Below are 19,649 nucleotides of genomic sequence, written 5' to 3' on the forward strand. Positions count from 1 at the left end.
ATTATTCACGGAGATTTAAAGTCAACTTATGTTTCAAACAGTATGAATTATTATGATTCAGCACATGACACCAGAGCAACATCACTATTTGATTTACCAATTAGGAGAACTGATTACACAAAATATGAGCCAATAAATTATATGCTTACATCATTCAACGATTATTATGCCGAAAAATTGCAAAACAGTGATAAAAGTTTAATTGATTTAGAAATAAATTTATCAACAGTTAAACAAAGAATAGAAAATTATTTAAAGCAAAACAGATAAATACAAAATGTTTGTTATGGATTAGCAGTTGCAAAATTAATTTATGAGAATTATATTATTTACATGTAAGGAGAGAAGCAATAATTTTTCAGTTACACTCTCAAAAATGCTTGATAAAAATTGAATTATATGTTATTGTGTTATATTTATTTAATTAAAATATTTTCAATAAACCACCAAGGCTGTTCGGTGCAGTTATTATTATTAATATAAATTGAAATTTTCAATTTATTTTTTTCAATTACCATTTACATTCAAATTGGGAAATGAATTGAAATTCATTTCAATTGCGTGAAGTTGCAGTGATTCTAGTTGGCTCCCATATTACTATTTTCGATTGTTTTGAATTGTTTTGACGTCATCTCATTTTGAATGTAAATTAAAATGTGTAAAAATTAAAATTGAAATTGTTTTCATTGCCGCGAGTTTCTTTTAAACTTATTGACACAGCAACCGTTGTTGTTGAATGTGAGCATTCAAATATTAACCTCACTTTTCACGTTAGCTATGTACAATTCATTTCCCAACTTGAATGTAAATGGTATTGAAAATTCAATTCAATGAATTGAAAAAAATAAATTGAAAATTCCAATTAACATTATTTAATGGTAATTATAATTGAATGAATTGGCATTGAAAAATTCGAAACACTGTTTTGCATTGATTATGTTAGGGCACTACTACGAGGGTAACTATTTAAGTTCAAATAATATATAGGAAAGCGTAATGGTTTTTTATTTAAAATGTCTTTATTGCTTTTCAAAATATTCTCCGGCATGATCGATACACTTTTGCATTCGCTTGAACCATTTGTCAAAACAGTTTTTCCATTCCGCGCGAGACTCCTCCAAAACATGGTTTTTGAATGCCTCAACGGCTTCTTCGGGCGTAGAAAATCGTTGACCACGCAGTTTGTTGTTGATGTACGGGAATAAAAAGAAATCGTTGGGTGTCAAATCAGGGCTGTACGGTGAATGGTGCATTAATTCGATCTTTTCATCGGTCAAATAATCAGTTGTTTGCTTTGATGTGTGAGAGCTCGCATTGTCATGGTGAAGAATGATTCGACGATGTTTGTTTGTTTTCCTCATTTCACCAAACACTTCTGGCAAACAAATGGTGGTATACCAATTAGAATTAACTGTTCGTCGATCCTCTAATGGAACTGTCGCCACATGACCAGTAAGTGAAAAAAAATTTTTTTCATGCATTAAATTTCATGCAAAATCTTTACGCTGGTGGAATTGATGCCCAGGGATGACTCAATCTCACCGTATGTTACATGACGATCTTCTTCTACGGTTTTTCTGACAGCATCGATAGTTTGTGGCACAATAACTGATTTTGGACGACCTTCACGCGGCTCATCACACAGTGCATTATGACCGCAACGAAATTCTTGGTACCACCTATAAATGTTGGATTTGGATGGGGCTTCCTCCCCAAACGCTGATTCGATCGAAACACTGTTGTTGTGTTAATCCACATCGAAAGTCATAGAAAATCATCGCACGAAAATTTTCATGTGTTAATTTCATTTTTGTAACTGAGTTAAAAAATGTAAACAACAATAACAAAGCAAATTGTCAAATAACAGTTATGACAATTGACGTCTGAGGTTGTTCATCATAAAAAATGTCGAACTTTACGAAAATGATATTGATTTGCATCGGAAAACACCAAAAGTACAATATTATTCGAACTTAAATAGTTACCTACGTATATAAGGCTAGAGACGTCGACAAACCGAACTTTGATCAAGGGGTGTTTGTATGGTAGGATCTTCTTTAGGAAGGTGTTTTAGAGCCATTATGTTAAAATTTTGTGCTGTAACGTAAGGTTACACGTCCATTATCAATTAGAGATAAAATTGTGCTCTGCAATCAGAAAAAACCATAATAATGGCTCACTTCTTAAAAAATAACATTTCCATGAAAAAAGGACCATCTTTGGAGAGAAAGTTGAAAGAAATCGACACAACGGTTGTCAGAACATAATTTTGATGGTTTGACGCATACTGAGAAAAATCGAAGATAATGGTCCGTTCAATCTAAAGTGAATGTGCTATTCGATAGCCCATGGATAAAGGTTTATACCAATAAAAATGAATTTAATATTGTATAAGTGTTGTTCAAATAGTGAACGCCTGAATTTAGTGCAAAGACTTTTTACTCATATGTTACCATCGATTCACCGTATCGTGGTGGTGATGGTTTCCCTTATTATTGGGATCTTCCCAGGTCATTAAGTAATACAAGGTATGTTCGAATTATGGTTATATATTTGATAACTCCACCGAATAGTATCTCGTTATATATATATGTACTTTTTCTTTTAAGAAATTATTCTAAAAGGTTATTCTAGAGGTTGATCCGCTATGCTTCTTATCCAGTTTTTTATTAGTCTCATCTTGTAAACGATGTTCATAACCTCGAACGTCTTGCATTGACATTTCAATCCACTCATCAATCCAGGTGAATGCTTGCCTATGTCCCAATAGAAGAATTTCTCGAATACAACGATGAATAAAATCTTCGACACGTGTCTGAAGACCCCATACTTCGAATGAGGCATGAACAACTTTATAAGAACACATAATTGGTTTTTCATCTCGCCATCCTTCAATTAATGGACCCCGCTTCGTTTTGGTCGATTGAAAGAACTTTGGATCTTCTTCACGTTTGTAGTGTTTGCTCAGTTCGTCAAATGCAATATCAATCTCATCGACGCTACGAACTTCAAGTAGTTCCGGTCTAAGATTCAAGCACTGGAATTGTTAAATTACAAAATTAGATCTTTGACGTTAATGCGGAGTCGTAATGGGTAATTTTACATTATCGTGTGATCCATTGTCATTTTCGTACTTGGATTGTATTGATATGTGAAACTTTGGTATGAATGAACACTGAAATTTACAATATTTAATTAGAAGGTCAAAATTAAAGTAGATATTAGCTACATACAGTATACTCTTCAGTTTTCAATTGCAAGTATAAATAGATGATCAAAACATATAGAGAAAAAATATCATTGTTACTTAGAGCATTTCTTTTCATCAAATGTTGCTTCAATACCTGTTATGGTAAGTGGATAGTAGTTCCATGATTTTTCAATGACATAAAATGCTTTCGGGCAAACCTGGGGGTGAATGAGAAAAGAAAAATGGAAATGATTGGAATTAATCAATATGTGAAGGAAAACTTCTTGGAAATTAAATGAAATCACTGAAATCAATGTATCACTGTGTTCTTCGTAAGTGTGTGCATCAAAACTATCTAAAATGAGGTTTAAGTGTAATCAGTAATTTCTGAACTTTTGGCGTCTTGATTGAAATTTTTCAGATCTGGTAGTTGATTTGAATTTTACATATTTTGTTTTATAACTGAATATACTTCGTTTGTGTACTTCACTGTTCTATTTCGTATTTGCAGTCAATGTTTTTGTATTTCATTGAAAACAAATCATTCTTGTCCTGTAAGAATAAAATGTCATTAGTACTTCCACAAAAAATTGAGTTCATATCTCTCTTCATTTGTTAACTTTAACATTTTGTCATTGAAAAAATCCAAAATCTTGCTTTACCATCAAACATTTTCAATCGTTTCTTGGATGTAATTTATGGTAACCATCCACCAAAAAAAAAAAACTTTCTCAGCTGTGCAGAGACTTGATGAAAGATGACTTCTACATTTTTGCAACAATAGTGAAAACAATGTTTAATCTGATATTCAAAACCGTCAAAATCGTTCATGAAATTCTGCAAATGATAAGAATACGTTCTGCATCTCAGCAGACAGTGTCTTCAATATATCACACCACAAATGTCAACGATCATTCAAAAAGTCTTTGAATTTTTTTTTTTGAAAGATGAACATATTTCTCTTTGCAATGTATTTCTCAAATCAATAATAGTTGTTAATGAAGCCTAGTTGCAGTACTATAAATCAAATATCAAAGCGAAGAGAGAAGTAAAATCAAAAAAAACCTCTATCAAGGTGAAGAACGAGTGACGAAAGCAAAATCTTAAACACAAAATTTCTGATATCAATTTTGTGACGAAAATAGTTGGTAGATATATTTTCTGTGCACTGTGAATATAAACTTAATATGCATTTGTATTTGTATAAAACGTTGCAGAAATTCTCTTCTTTTTACTTTGAGTTCATACTGATGCAATGAAGCAACGTTCCGAATTTACAAATTTATATTATATTCACAATATATCTACCAACTATTTTCGTCACAAAATTGATATCAGAAATTTTGTGTTTCAAATTTTGGTTTCGTCACTCGTTCTTCACCTCGATAGAGGTTTTTTATTTGATATCAATAGTTTTGTAAGCGCTATTTTGAATGTTAAAGATTCAAGAAAAATGAATTTGAATCTTTTTCAAATACAATGAAAATATGGATTTTTAGGTTATTTTTGGATCAAAATCATATAAATTGTGGTTCATAATGGAGAAAAGTAGTTTTTTCTGTAGTGTGTGGTATGCATATTTTTTTTATTTTTTGACTTGGGGCTTTAATTGATGAAATTTTCAAGAGAACATATGCAGTCTTTTTCGAAAAAATGGCCGTTATGTGTGCGGCCAACGATCAATTTGGCCACCCCCACATAAAATTTTTAAGTCGCAATTGGCACCACTCGAGAGCTTACTTTAAGAACTTTCCAACGAATATGCATATGTCCTGGTTAAGTCAATTCTAGATCCCACAGCGACCGTATGAAATAATGGCCATTTTTCAAAGCGCGATGATGACAAGCAACGTTGACAGTAGCGCCATGGTGCGGTTGCCAGCGAAACTAAAAAATTGAACAAATTTCTCCTCCAAAAACCTCTTGGCCTGTTGTGGATTCGGTATTTTATCGATCTTATGCGAGGAGACTATCAAACATGTAGTTATTTGTGGTTAAAATTTCATATTTCATACATCTAGACATTTTTGTGAAAATCGAATTTTGGTACATTTGGCCGAATTTTTGGTGGAATAGCCATTAACGGTCGATATCAGACAGGCCAAACCGTGGCCGAGATGTCAAATCACAAATGTCATTAGTTGTCCCTATCGAAATCTGCTGTCAAGCAAGTTATATATTAATTATTGTATTACATTTTGTTGGAGACTTATTTATTTAGAAATATATGAAAAGAATGTGAATGTGAACAAAAAAGATAAAAAAAATTAATATCGTAACGAATTATGTAATTTATTTATTTATCTATTAAATCACCGCCAAGAGCTGGCTGAATTCATACAGTTTTGGGGTAAAAAAGAGTGTCCAAAGGACCTCGTTAAAAAACCCATCTTTTCAGTAGTGTTACATTTAATACTTGTTATACACCAAGAAGTGTAAAGTAAATTAGTTATCACAGATTTTTACATCATTAGTCAGTCGTGTGAATGTTACATCAAAATAAGAAGTTACAAAATTCGATAATGAGTACTTCAAGATATAAAAAATAGCATTAATTAAACCTAACAGACAGCAACTGATCAAAAGGAACAGCCACAAACAAGTTTAAATCACATAGCCACAACAGATCATAATAATATAATTTCTCATTTAATTTTAGTCGAACATGCTGTTTGGTGCTGAGCGAAGCATTGAAATGAAATTTACTCTAGATGTTGAATAAAATAAATATTATAATTCAATTACTCAGCGGCTAGTGTGATTTCATACGTCTATACCGCTGCAAAGCGGTACCAATATATACAAACACACAAAGGTCGACTCACTTTGGATAACATTTCTATTTTTTACACCTAATGGCTCATTATTTTTGTTTTTATTTTATTAATAAAACTAAATTAAAATTGAAATTAAATTTAAAAATGTAAGTTTTTTACGAATGCGATTGCGTGGTTTTATTGCTCTGCTGTGCAGCAGCAGCAGGAATATATTGAGGTTAGGTGTCCTGAGTCAATTTTATTGTATTATTTTTTTGTAGTTCTTTTATTTAATGCGCGTTTGAAAAATTAACAAAAACCAAATTAGGAAAATTGATGTATTGTTTTATTTTATTTAAAATATTTTCATTTATAAGTTTCATCGTTGTTTCAAATTTTCTGTTCGCTCTTTTGTTCCACATTTGATACAAATATCAAAAAATTTGGAACAACGATGAAACATATAAATGAAAATATTTTAAATAAAATAAAACAATAAATCAATTTTCCTCATTTGTTTTTTGTTAATTTTTCAAACGTGCATTAAATAAACGAACTACAAAAAAATAATACAATAAAATTGACTCAGGAGGACACCTAACCTCCATATGTTCCTGCTGCTGCTGAACAGCAGAGCAATAAAACCACGCAATCGCATTCGTAAAAAACTTACATTTTTTAATTTAATTTCAATTTTAATTTAGTTTTATTAATAAAATAAAAACAAAAATAATGAGCCGTCATTAGGTGTAAAAATTAGAAATGTTATCTAAAACGGGTCGACCTTTATGTGCTTGTATATATTGGTACCGCTTTGCAGCGGTATACGCGTATTCAAGCATACTTTCCGCTGAGTAATTGAAATATAATATTTATTTTTTTACATAATTCGTCACGACATTAATTTTTTATCTTTTTTATTCACATTTCACATTGTTTTTTTTTTATATTTATATAATAAATAAATCCCGTACAAAATTCAATACAATAACTGTCAAGTGTAGTTTTGCTAATAGGGATTGATAAGTTTCTCGCGTGGTCCACCTGTCAAAGCGCTGTCGTCGACTTGTTCCACGGGTTTGTAGTGGGTGGTCGATATTTTGTTCATTTTTGTTTGGCTAGTCACAGAGCATATTTTCAGAGTCATTGGAACACATTTTGGCCCATAAAATACTTTAAATAAAACTTAAAACTTCAATTTTTGGCCATTTTTGGCCATATTTGCAGTAACAAAGGCCATATCGTGAATACAAGAATTTTTAGGGATATAAGCTATGCGGCATTTTATAGCTTAGACTTGGGCCTGAAAATCGGTGAAATTTTCAAGTGACCAAGAAAGGCTAGTTTTCGAGCTAATGACCATTATGTGGCCGGCCAAACGGTAACTTTTTGGTTTTTGGCCATTTTGGCAAAGCACGACGACAATGACAGCTGGGCAACGCAGCAACTTCATTATGGTTGTCACTGTTTATGTTGAGTGGCACAAATTTGTACCATTTTTGATTTAAGCGATCGAAATTTATGCAATTTTTTAGTTTCGCTGGCAACCGCACCATGGCGCTACTGTCAACGTTGCTTGTCATCGTCGCGCTTTGCAATTTGGCCACTCCAACTTGAAATTTTTGGACCACAAATGGCACATTCGATAGCTCACTTCAAGATCTTTACAACGAGGTGCATATGTCTGGGGGGTGTCAAGTGTATGTGCCTCGGTGACCGTGGGGAAAAAAGTGAAAAAGTGACTTTTGGAGGCCGGCCACGGCCAACATGGCGGCCAAACACAACAACGCAAAATTGGCCACAGACAGACAGACATTTCGATTTTTCATAAAGATTCATATGAAATTTTCAAAATACGGAATTTTTCGAAAGTATTGATCGATTTTGGCGGTTAGGAGGTCGTTGGATAGGTATTGAGCTCTAGAATCCGAATATCGATATTTCAGAGGTCAATGACCTCATTTAGTGCCATCTATGGTAAAAAAAACTGAATTTTGATCCTTTTCTTGAAAGGACCATATTTTGAAGACAGAATGACCAATTTTCGAACTTTGATATTTTTTCCAACCATACATTAACCGGGGCCAACGGCCTTCTAGGTCTGGATTTCGTATATTACGTGTATATATAGCGAGTTCGACTTTTCAACACACTAATGTGGTTTCGTCACTCGCGCGAACTGCCGTCGCTTAATTGATCCTTAAATTACGTTAGAAAGAAGAAGAAAAATAAGGATTTTTTTCTTCACCAAATGTTTCCTTCACATGACAGCTCACAAGTGCATATTTAGACAAGTACTAGCATTTGCATCGTGATTCAAATTCACCATATATTGCATTTAATGGGGCTGCCTTTCAGCTAGTATTTCCACTTTTCGAATAAAAAATAGCCAAGCAACCAATTTGTAACGTTTTTCACCTTTTTTAACGTTGAAAAATGTAACGCTTTGACCCATTTTGGTGGTCATTTTCGTGTCAATGGAAAGTTGATTATATGCATGTATTTTATTTACATCCAGTCAATGATATTTTTTCAAAGCAAAAAATGAACACGGATCAGAATAATACAGAAGTGTATTAGAAGAGAAGATACGTCAGCATTGTGTAATTCGAAACCAAATTATTGTTTATTTTTAAAACATGACGATTTTCGCTTTATTGAATGTATGGTGTATTTGTATTTTTCACTGAGTAAACACTCTGTGAAGTTTTACATTTCGGCTGGACTGCATACATCTTTAAAAAAATCAGCTTTTGTTAAACAGTAAGCCACAATGTATATAGCTCTATCACTCTCTTTCAATACTTCTTTAATAAGTCATACTGCGTATGCCCGAATGTTCTCGATTGTGTGCACATCAAATTCAAATCGAAACCGAATATTGTCACATTTCGTTCACAATTTGACGTTTCACAGTAATTTTGCATACTCAAGAGACAAGTCGTGATCGTGTTTTTAGTTTTATTCATTTGGACAGTAAATTTCTTTCATATAATTCGAATTGTTGTGTGTGTTTGCAAAGAATAATGGATTATTCACACCAAATTTTGCGTTTGACTTTGTTTTATATTGCAAACAACAAAGCATTCACAAACCTCCACAGTAAGTATTCCAAATCAACTGGAAACTCGTTCGGCGGTTTTGATGCGAGAAGATTTAATGCGGAAGAAAGATGACGTTCAACTTCGGTCATTATGTAATTTGGATCGCATAGATTTTAAAATATATATGCGAATATGCGACGAATTTTGCGAAGCATTCAGAAAGAGAACATCGATATTGAATTAAACTATTGTTAATTAGTTTTTGTGCAGTGTTTTCCAATGGATTCGTTTGATCGTATACCATCAGAGTTATTGTTATATTAGATAAATCCCGTTTCGATTTTTGTCTTCGATATGAATTTTGCCGTCTATTTTCCGTTTGATTTTGTTTTCATTATTTAATATTGACAGAACATTCGGAAAGTACGAAGCAGCAAATTTTATTCTCACTATCAAATTCATTAATAAAAATAGTATAAAAGCAAAGCAAATATTGAGTAGTTCTTCAGAAACTATTAGAATTTCGATGAGGAAGAACATCACCATGAAGTCAACATAGTTCAGCGAATTTAAATCGAATACAATCACAAAACGACAATTTCTGCATTCAATTTAGTGATAATTATCTCATAATATTCGGAAAATTTTCGGTAATTGTGAATGATCGATTGAGCCATGAGTAGAACAAGATCAAGAGAGGATCAATTTAATATGTAAGCAGTGTTTTTCTTAATATTTATTCTGTGTTTTTTTTTCATTGGATTTTCGATGCAATTTCGCGATATTGTTTTGTGACCAGTTTTTTTTTAAATAAGTGTGTATGTTTTTCTTTGTTTTCGTTTCATTTATACAGTCCACCCGAAAGGAAAGACGACATTAAGAACCTTGTAGTCATAAAACAAGGCGTCAAATCAATCATACGGGAAGAATATCGCGACAGAGTGATTCAGTTCTTGGATCATCGAAGCTACAAAATGACACTGATTTCGTCACTGGCATCATTGTTAGCATTGTATAAAATTCAAGAAGCCATCGATGATGGGAACCAACAATTTTTTGTACAAAACGGTAAAACATTTTTCATCGAGTGCTTTAACGGTGTTTTAGCCGATAAAGTCGACAGAGAGGAACTAATGTCGCCAGCTTTTCGTAACATTGTCGAGGCACACTTCGGTGTTGAGAATTTTGAATGGCCCGATAAAGAATGCATGGGAAATGGTTTTAATTATTTCTACCAAGATCACATTCGAAATAATCAGACCAATCTCAACACTCATTGTTCAGAACATGTTGAATCGTTTTTTCAAATGAAACGCTGGTATTATAACATGAATATCAATGGCCATCAATACTATGGATCAAAATTCGACGGCATCGATATACGAATCGCAAAAGTGTACGCCACTAGTAACAAAGATCTGACACATGGCGATGAAGAGAGAACAAATAAGATGAAAATTTTATTGTATGAACTGGGAAGAATCGGTTGGCAGTGTCAAAAAGTTCATAATGAACAATTGGTTCCGGTCAATGTCAATGAGTTCGTTAAGGACAATTGGTTCCAATCACTGTGGATGTTCGGTCAAATGCAACGCTAAATCGAAGTGTTTCATCAATATTCACAACAATGGCATGCATTCCGTCGCGATGGATTGATAACGAACAATCGACCGCCAAAAGTGAACAATTTCGCACTTGTCCCGTTATGCCGATTCCAACTGAAAAACGTTCGATTGGATATGAAAGATATGTATTATTTGGCGAACACTGTACTAGGAGTGGTGCCCAGTTCTCGCAATCCGCTGACCAATCGAATGAACAAATACACACTGGACTATTACATGAACGGCCATAGAGATGAATTGTGGAATTTGGTTTTCGACATGGATAAAATCAAACAAATCGGCAAGCAGAAGCGGTTTCACTCGCAAATCATCACCAATAGTGTTTGCGTGTCAATATTGTACGAGAAGCCAACGAAGGCTTGGGTGGAAAATTCGGAGCGGGCCACATTTAACAACATGACATATGCTAGTGCCATCGATCCTAACGAGAAAACGTGGGTGGCCGTTGTGCGCCGCCATATCAATTCAAACATTGAGGTAAATTAAGTTTGTTATTACATTTTTTTTTCGGAACGTGATTGAAATTTGACGTAATTATTTAACAGGAAAACATTAAAATATCCAATCCACGATTTCATTGGCAAACCGAGCAGAAGAAGAGAGATCGAAAGGCAGATCGATTGACCTGGTGGTTTGTTGAAGAAGAACAAATGGATTTCAAGTCGTACCCAGTGATACCATCGCCGCGTGGATCCACATGGAAAGCGTACATTCTGCATTGCATCAAAATGCTACGAATGGGAATGCAAGCATATGCGACTCGAAAATATGCACGATTGGATCTCGATCGCCACATCAAGGCTACCAAAACAAGTGATAAAGTTGCCATGCGGGTAACGAACAACAAACCGTCTTGGATTTGGATTGGTGCTGGAGAAATGGCACCAAATCGGCCATGGGGCATAAAGAAGCGGAGAAGATGCCCAGGAACGCGTAAATTGGCGACCAGCTTCAAGAAACCAGAGCACACAAAGGTCAGTTTTCAAGATGAATGTGGTACATCAATAACGTGTGCCAATTGTCACGAGCGATTTCCAAGAGAAACCAAAAATCATCGATTCAAAATTTGTCGAAATTGCATACCAAAACCGATTGTTGGACTACCACCGATAATTGTGACGAATTTGAGCAGACAAGAGCTTAAGAAAGAGCGAATTGTAGAGAGAGCAATCAATCCAGATCGTGGGAACATCGAGCGTTTAGTGCCAAAGATAAAAGTTATCTTCAAATCTTGGTCATTAACTCGAGAATACCATGAATTGGGTGATGCTGCACCAGAAGACATGATTGAGCACGTAGTCATTTGGCACCGTGACATTGTTGCCGCAAAGAATATTTTATTCAAAGGTATGTGCATAATTGTATATTGTATTAATATTAAATTGAGAATAGAGAGCAGAGCGTTTGGTATTCAGTGTTCATATTAATTGATTAATGTTTTGTGTTTGTTTCTGATTTTATAGGAATGTGTCGTCTTTTTGGCATACCATTGCCCGATTCGTTGAAGAGACCTGACAATCCACACCATGCGAACAATGTCAACTGATAGCAGCATAAAATCAACAATAATCATAAGAAGAATATTTTAACAATTTTGTTAGTTACTAGGCGTGAATAGTTTAAATCCAAGGATTTGTATTGTACCCTTGACCGCAGTACGGGTCCCTATTTAGGGCTGTGCGGAATATAAAAGAACCCGTAGGTGAGTACTTTATTGAATTGATAGTTTAGTTTTGCATTCAATCTGAATTGTTTTTTTCTTTTTTTTCCTTTCAATTTTGACGGTAAAATTGACTGAAACTACACACAAATCCAACCCCACCCAATATTGACCGTCAGAATATGCCCGATAATGAATGAATTTGTGCCAACAATTGTTCCTCGGGCTATAGCCAAGGATTTCGAAGTGATGAAGTGATGAGTGATGACTAATTAACGTTGAATTCTTAACGTTGAATAAGGGATTTCGACCTAATTTTTTGTGGCGGCACGTTTGATGGTTCGTACTTCGATTACAGCACAAGAACGATTTGAACTACTTTTCTTTATATGCCAGGTTTGAAAGTTTTTGACGCACATGCCTTCAGATCCAAGTGGATCGCGATCATCAATTCAAATTTACAACAGAAGATATGTAACAAATGCTTATCATTGTACTTTCGGTTTGTGCTTTGATTTTTCAGTTTGGCTCCATTGCAGACTGCAACACATAGTTGTACGTTTTTCGGATGCTGTTACCACACTCTAAATCTCAATTTTTCACCAAACTGTTTGCTATCTCCAGTTCATTTGCAAACTGTTCTTAATTTTACAATAATTTCTTAATTTTCAATGGCAATCCTTCAGTAATAAAAGAGTTATTTTTACCTTGGAGCAAACGGCCTGCAGCCAATATGGTAACCGACTAAAAAAATAAATTAGTTTAATCAACTGCAATTCATTTATGTCATAATAGAGAATAATAATGAAGTGGTAAGTAATACTTCAAATAATTGATCTTCACATCAAATTAATTTCGACTTACGTTGACAAATGAATATGTTTTTCTGTATATTGGCCTTTTCCATGTTCATCATCTTCACAATCACGATTTTCAATTACCTCAACTCCTTCACCATCTCCTGATTGTTCATAGCTATGTCTCGCAATCATATACAATTGTCCCACTTGATACTGATTTTGTTAAATATTTTTTGAATTCAAGAAAAATTTTATGGAAAATACAAGATAAAAAAATCCTAACCTCTTCAACAGTCAATGGCATACAGATACGGTACCTGAAATAAAATCACAAAAGAAAAAATAGAAATAATCAAAATAATCTTGAAATATTGTATGAAGATTAGAAGAAAATAATCGAAGAAGAAAAATTCATTACTCTCGTGTTAACACCATGATTTTTTACACGTTAAAAGTAAATTTATGGGATGAAAGTATTAGATATTTATAATTTATACAATATTTTCAATTTTGTATAAATGTTTATTGTGCACGAGTTTTGTTCTCTAACTCTTGCAGTGATAATTATAAACAAATGTTGAATTACATATGAAGTCATGGTTCATATGGCCTGAAGTTGTTCATGAGTCACATACAACACACAATAACATAAAAGTCTTGAAAGCTATCATATATTCCCTGGAAATCGAGTGACATTCATATTGAATTTAAAATCAGAGAAAATTTATTGTGCGTGTATAAAAATTCAACTAAATTAAAACAAACATATATATTAGAACAATTTGATATATTTATAGGTACATTTCAAGTTTTACAGAAAATGTACATTTTTAAGAAAGTTGTTTTTTTTTCAAATTTTCTCTTAATAAGAAAGAAAAAAAGAAAACCTAAGACACATGGGATTTATTGCGATTTTCAATATTTATATATTTAACTCTTTAGTTGCATATTTTATAGACATTTTTTTGCAAGATTATAGATTAATTTTGATGTTCAAGCACGTCAAGTTGTATGGTTTCAAATTCAAAGCCATTTGAAATAAATTTACGTAAACATAGAAAATTTAAAATGATTTTCGGTTTGTTTCAAATTTAATTACTTAGCACTGTTTTACAATTCTATGAAATGCCAAATGGGAAAATGGGACCATCAAGAAGTAATGAATGGACTTGCTGTTTTGGAATTCATGTTCGAACTGCAACTGTTATGATTGGAATGTGGCACTTGGTAAAAAGAAATTATATTAAATATTATAAGAGAAATTATATTAATCATTTGGGATTTTTCATCTTATAATTGTTTAAAATATAAATGTCATTAAATCTATGTCTATTATTTACAGTTTTTAAACGTGTTGACATTAGGAATATTAGCTGCAATAATCCGAAATCCATATATGATGAAGGAATTTGAAAATGGTCATGATGATTATGACGTTCGATTGGAGACGCTTCCAACTCCATTACTTTATCGCGATTATTCGCTTAATTATCGTATGTAATCTTGTAATGTAATGATTCCACATCTCTTCTTTTTTCAGAGAAAGTTGATTTGGGCTGCATTTGTATGATCGCTATTTCATTGATGTTAATTTACGGTTCTATTAAATATAAGCCATCTCATTTACTGCCCTTCTTCTGTCTTCAACTATTTGATTTTGCAATAACAACGTAAGTACTGTAAAGGAAATTCACAGAATGTGACATACCCTTCGGTGACAACATGAGAAGTTTTATTGATACTACGTTTGGCTTGACCAGTATATTAAGATTTATTCACTCAAATATATTTTTTAGTTTGACTGCTGCTGGTTATTTGTGTTACTTAAGATCTATTCATCGACGAGAGCCATCAGGTAGATAATACGAAAGTCCACGCTGAATAGCCAGACTTCATGATAAGAACTATTAACATCGTTCCTTAAATTAAACTAAATTAATTTTTCATTTATTTGTTGATTGATTGATTGTTGATTTGTTGAATGAGCGAGTGTAGTGTGTGAACGATGCTATTCTCAGTTTTCGCCATCGTCGTCGCTACCACTACCGCTATCATTACTATCATCACTGTTGTCAGACAATTCACTGTTGCTCAAATCGACCACCATGACTGATCCGAATCGTATTCAGCTTCATTGGAATTTTTTGATGTTTGATACTGAAATGTAAACAAAATAATCAAATTCACTTTACACATCACATGAATTCGAAAATTGTATTCAACAAATAATGCAATCGCACACAATATATTACCTTTTGTTGCTTTTTATGCTTATTTTCATCAAATTCTTTGAAGCGTCGCTCTGTATGTTGGTTTTGTGTCTCGGCATCGACTGTGAATGCATCTGGCAATTTTATTCCCAACAGTTCATAATGACCTAAATACATGTACGATGAAAATTGAATATTGGTGTACCGGCATTAGTGTCTCGATTTAATGTAACCGAACGGACTTTTGTCGTATCAACAATATCATCACGGTTTCGTATGTATTTCCATGTGATGACATCTATGCGCCGACGTCGCAAATGTGTTCGTGGCCTCTTCACTGATAATATCGCAGCATTTTCAGCAGCTGGCACAAGCATTCCATCGATCATATTGAAGCGTTTCAGTTCGACTTTTGGCTGGCGGCCATCTTCGTCCGAATACCGTGGTCGATATTTTTTCTGCTTCTTCAATTGTTTCGAATTCTTGTGGCTGTAAATGAATGAACCACCATCGGGCAGTGCTTCTGGCGATGGTTTACACTGGCGACACACTTTGAATCGAGTTATCATTGTCTTTTGGCCGTTCTTCGAACCATTTTCCAGTACATTGAAGCAACGGCTACATAATTTTGTTGTTCGATATTCATCCACGTAGCGCACGGGACATTGTGGATGTTGTTCGAGTGCTTTGAATAGCAAACGAACACTTGTACGTACATAACCTTTGCATGGGTGAACGGCGCCTTGCCGACAAACACAAATGTATGTTTACCATGCCCTTGTGCCACAATCATTCGCACCAATTCACCAATGGTTGGATGGATTTCAATCCAATGCAAAAAATTAGTCAGTACATACGCTTCGCTGCCGTACACATAGTCGGCGTACGTTTCAAAATCGTTCGTCCTGCTGCTCGGCTGTACATGGTTCTCAGTTTCCCGTTCGATGCGCTCACGATCGTCGGCTCTGTCGTCTTCAAGCGTACCAACCAGTCGATCTCGTTGTTTCTTGAATTGTGGCAATTTCGTCATCCAATGATATTGCTTGATGGATATTTTAAAATTGCGTACGCTTTTCACTTTCACAGCGCCCGTATCGTCTTTCTCTCGATCGATAATTTGGCAAGCAATGATTTCACGATCGCCACATCAAAAATTACTTCGCTAAATAGTTTTTTTTGAGATTTTATATGGAAAAATGGCATAAATTTTAAGCGATTTTAATATTTTACCGATTTGACGATGTGCTGCGGTCGAAGCTATTATTCTTGTCATGGAAGAAAACACATTTTGACATTCCATTTCGATTTGACTTTGTGTTGACGATGTGCTGGCGTTTTGTATATTTTGGTGGATCGGTGAATGGCGGCTTAACGAATTTGAGTGTTGTTGCTGCTGCTGTCGATTGTTTTGATCGAATCGTACGCGTTTCGATTGTGTCGAAGACTGTGACGAAACTAAGCTAGGTGTGTGTATGACATTACTGTGTGCGTCGACAACATCATCATCATCATCCGATTCAATGACTGTATAGAAATCAAAAATGAAAGTTTTCAGAATCAAAATAAGAAGAAGAAAAAAATCAAACGAAAGACACAACACAACGAGCTATTTATCTTTTCGTCTTTTTGATCCAGTTGTATTTGTGGCTCGGTATCGATTGAAATACTGAGTTCCAGAATCGTTCTGTGACATGACTTCCAAACCAACTGTGCATGGTGTACACTGTTCAAATTGAATATCGATCGATTGATGAACTTCGTCTTGTACATCCACATGCTCTTGTGCCGGCTCAGTTTGTTGACTATTGTCCACAGTCACATTCAATGGTTGTCGTTGACGCTGCGAATTGGCCCATTCAGAATATATTCGAATTCTTTCATTCGTTTCATTAACGCAAGTACGCTTCGGACGCATCCTTAATTATAAAATGCGGAAAAAAAAGAAACAAATCGATACATATTCGTACAATATCGAAGAAAGATCTTGGACAACAAACAAGCGGAACAGAACATAACCAAACTTCAAAAAGCAAAGAAAAAAAAATTGAACACGTGCCGAAAAATTCCGAAAACCACCAATCAATTTAGAAATACTCATCAATTTGCAATCAATAGCGATAATTTATTTTCGAAACACGACAAAACATGAATTTACCAGATTTATTTTGGGACTTGGATGAATTAATGCACAGGAAAAATTGAAAAATCGTTCCGTTGGTCTGATTGACAATTGCGTCTCACTTTCTTTAATTGATTGTTGATGAAATTATCAAACACGTTTCTTGAAGTAAAGAATATTTTCCAATTTGTTATCAATTTGTTTGAAATCACGACAAAATATGAATTAATTCGATAATTATTGAGTTTTATCTGATTTTGAGCACACTAAAAATTAATTACGGTTTTTTTCCCCCTTTGAGACTAAATTATTTCAACTAATCCAATTGGAGCTCGCTGTGTAAATGCGAATGATCATTTGACATTTCTTAATAACAATGCCGACAAACTAGCTGCTACTATGTATGTGTATGTGTATGTGATTGCGCACAATTAAAACAATCTGAAACAATGACCAATACACTTTGCATTTATTATTGGTGATGTATATGCAACTAGACGATGCGCCATCTATTGGTGATTCTTTCAATTTTCATTCGATTGTATCGTTGTTGAAATGGTTATGAGCAAAAAAAACAACAACATAAACAAAAAAACGAAAAATGCTATTGGAATCTTTTGGCGTTGTTATAAATATCTGACGATATGGCAGCTTCATTCATATAAGCCTGCAATGTTACCATACATCATTCCAGAAATTTCTGCACGTCATAATACCCTATTACCGGTGACTATTATTATTATAATAATGGTAGACTTGTGATTTTTTGAAAGTCTTTACCACATTTATTGAGATTTATAGTAGTAACAGATGATCTGTGAAACTTCAGAACAATGAATTATGAAATCGAAAAAAGCCGCATGGAATCGACAATTTCGTTCATCAATCATCCAAAATGTCTGAATTGTACAGTTTTAAACTTTAAAGTAATTTTTGTCATTTCATTATAATTTGAATTGATCGATGGGATGTAATGTGCTAATTTTTATTTATTGTCGTTTAATTGTTTAATCTACGAAGTCACCGCTAAACCTCAAAATTTAAATTTATGTGATTATTGCCTTATTCTTAAAATATAAATAATTTGTTATCTCTTCATCTAATTGTGATATTCTCAAAAACTCCTTTTTTGGCCATTTTTAGGTATTACCGGACTATGAAGAAACACTCTCACAAAGTATGAAAAAACAACCACCGCCAAGCTATTATAAAATTGCAATAATGCCAAATCAATTGGTTCCCAATTTGAATACGAATGAAAACCAGTCAATGCATGTACGAACATCATCACATTTTACTGTTTCATCTACATTCGAAACACAAAATTAATCACCAAACTGCATTCCACCAGCTTATGAAGAAAATGAAAATCGTGCATCTATTACATCGCAAATTTCTTTGGCCACAACTGGTACAAAACCTAATCCTACATGGCGCTACGAAAGACCGTAAAATCAACATTAGAGAGACAAAAAACGCTTTTTTACCGCTTTTACTACATTTCAACGTTGAAAAATGTAACGTTTTGGTGGTCATTTTCATTTTAAATAGAAAGTTTATGAGTAGATTCCACACTCCACCACATAATATGAATCTTTTGAGACTTTTAATTTTGTATTTCAATTCAAATGATTCATTTGCCGCAGAAAAAATAATAAACTATGTGTTTAGAAATAGATTTTTCTGATTTTAGTTTCAGCAGCTAACATTCCAAGGAATAATTTGTAATGCAAATAAAATGTCTTACATCCGTAAGATGAACTTTTCCGCACTGTGATCCACAACATGTATTTATTAGATATCTTTTACTTAAATTTAAATTACCTCGAAAACAAGCTCAAGGTTTTTTTGAAAATTTCACCGATTTTAGGCCCAAGTCTAAGCTATAATATGCCGCATAGCTCATATTCCAGAAAATTCTTGTTTTCAAGATATGGCCTTCGATAGTGCAAAAATGGCCAAAAATGGCCAAAAATGACAGAAAAATGTTACTTTTAACATTTGAAGTATTTTATGGGCCAAAATGTACTCCAATGACTCTGTAAATATGCTATGTGACTAGCCAAATAAAATGTAACAAAATATCGACCGTTGTTGATGGCTATTCCACCAAAAATCGACCAAATGTACCAAAATTCGATTTTCACAAAAATGTCTAGATGTATGAAATATGATATTTTAACAACAAATAACTACATGTTTGATAGTCTCCGCGAATAAGATCGATAAAATACCGAATATTATG

General features: G+C 33.7%; 3 protein-coding genes across 3 annotated transcripts; 1 reads left to right on the forward strand and 2 right to left on the reverse strand.

The window, feature by feature from the left end:
- Positions 1 to 2,533: 2,533 nt before the first annotated feature.
- On the reverse strand, positions 2,534 to 13,663 carry LOC116351646 (cytoplasmic phosphatidylinositol transfer protein 1). The gene is made up of 8 exons (XM_031783784.1): positions 13,494 to 13,663; positions 13,359 to 13,392; positions 13,140 to 13,288; positions 12,983 to 13,019; positions 3,345 to 3,408; positions 3,234 to 3,241; positions 3,104 to 3,175; positions 2,534 to 3,037 (listed from the first exon to the last, which is right to left on the reverse strand). Exons 1-8 carry the CDS (start codon positions 13,508 to 13,510, stop codon positions 2,618 to 2,620), a joined length of 801 nt encoding a protein of 266 aa, XP_031639644.1. The 5' UTR covers positions 13,511 to 13,663; the 3' UTR covers positions 2,534 to 2,617.
- A 156-nt stretch (positions 13,664 to 13,819) lies between these two features.
- LOC116351645 lies at positions 13,820 to 19,181 on the forward strand. Its single transcript, XM_031783782.1, has 8 exons — positions 13,820 to 13,872; positions 14,179 to 14,302; positions 14,418 to 14,568; positions 14,616 to 14,745; positions 14,872 to 14,930; positions 18,317 to 18,330; positions 18,548 to 18,679; positions 18,756 to 19,181. Exons 2-8 carry the CDS (start codon positions 14,201 to 14,203, stop codon positions 19,089 to 19,091), a joined length of 924 nt encoding a protein of 307 aa, XP_031639642.1. The 5' UTR covers positions 13,820 to 13,872; positions 14,179 to 14,200; the 3' UTR covers positions 19,092 to 19,181.
- On the reverse strand, positions 14,408 to 17,290 carry LOC116351647. The gene is made up of 3 exons (XM_031783785.1): positions 16,900 to 17,290; positions 15,328 to 16,809; positions 14,408 to 15,232 (listed from the first exon to the last, which is right to left on the reverse strand). Exons 1-2 carry the CDS (start codon positions 17,198 to 17,200, stop codon positions 16,448 to 16,450), a joined length of 663 nt encoding a protein of 220 aa, XP_031639645.1. The 5' UTR covers positions 17,201 to 17,290; the 3' UTR covers positions 14,408 to 15,232; positions 15,328 to 16,447.
- Positions 19,182 to 19,649: the final 468 nt, after the last annotated feature.

The sequence above is a fragment of the Contarinia nasturtii genome, unplaced genomic scaffold (genome assembly GCF_009176525.2).
Source record: "Contarinia nasturtii isolate CC-2019 unplaced genomic scaffold, AAFC_CNas_1.1 Cnas_scaffold_5912, whole genome shotgun sequence".
Lineage (NCBI taxonomy): Eukaryota > Metazoa > Arthropoda > Insecta > Diptera > Cecidomyiidae > Contarinia > Contarinia nasturtii.

Bases quoted from the DNA above. Each gene is read 5' to 3' on its own strand.
- LOC116351645 (XM_031783782.1), top strand. From the start codon at position 14,201: ATGCCAAATGGGAAAATGGGACCATCAAGAAGTAATGAATGGACTTGC. The intron at 14,569-14,615 runs GTATGTAATCTT...TTCTTTTTTCAG, and splicing joins CGATTATTCGCTTAATTATC to AGAAAGTTGATTTGGGCTGC. The intron at 14,746-14,871 runs GTAAGTACTGTA...TATATTTTTTAG, and splicing joins TTTGATTTTGCAATAACAAC to TTTGACTGCTGCTGGTTATT.
- LOC116351647 (XM_031783785.1), bottom strand. From the start codon at position 17,200: ATGCGTCCGAAGCGTACTTGCGTTAATGAAACGAATGAAAGAATTCGA. The intron at 16,810-16,899 runs ATAAATAGCTCG...ATTTCTATACAG, and splicing joins TGGATCAAAAAGACGAAAAG to TCATTGAATCGGATGATGAT.
- LOC116351646 (XM_031783784.1), bottom strand. The intron at 13,289-13,358 runs GTTAGGATTTTT...TAACAAAATCAG, and splicing joins TGCCATTGACTGTTGAAGAG to TATCAAGTGGGACAATTGTA. The intron at 13,020-13,139 runs GTAAGTCGAAAT...TTATTTTTTTAG, and splicing joins AAACATATTCATTTGTCAAC to TCGGTTACCATATTGGCTGC.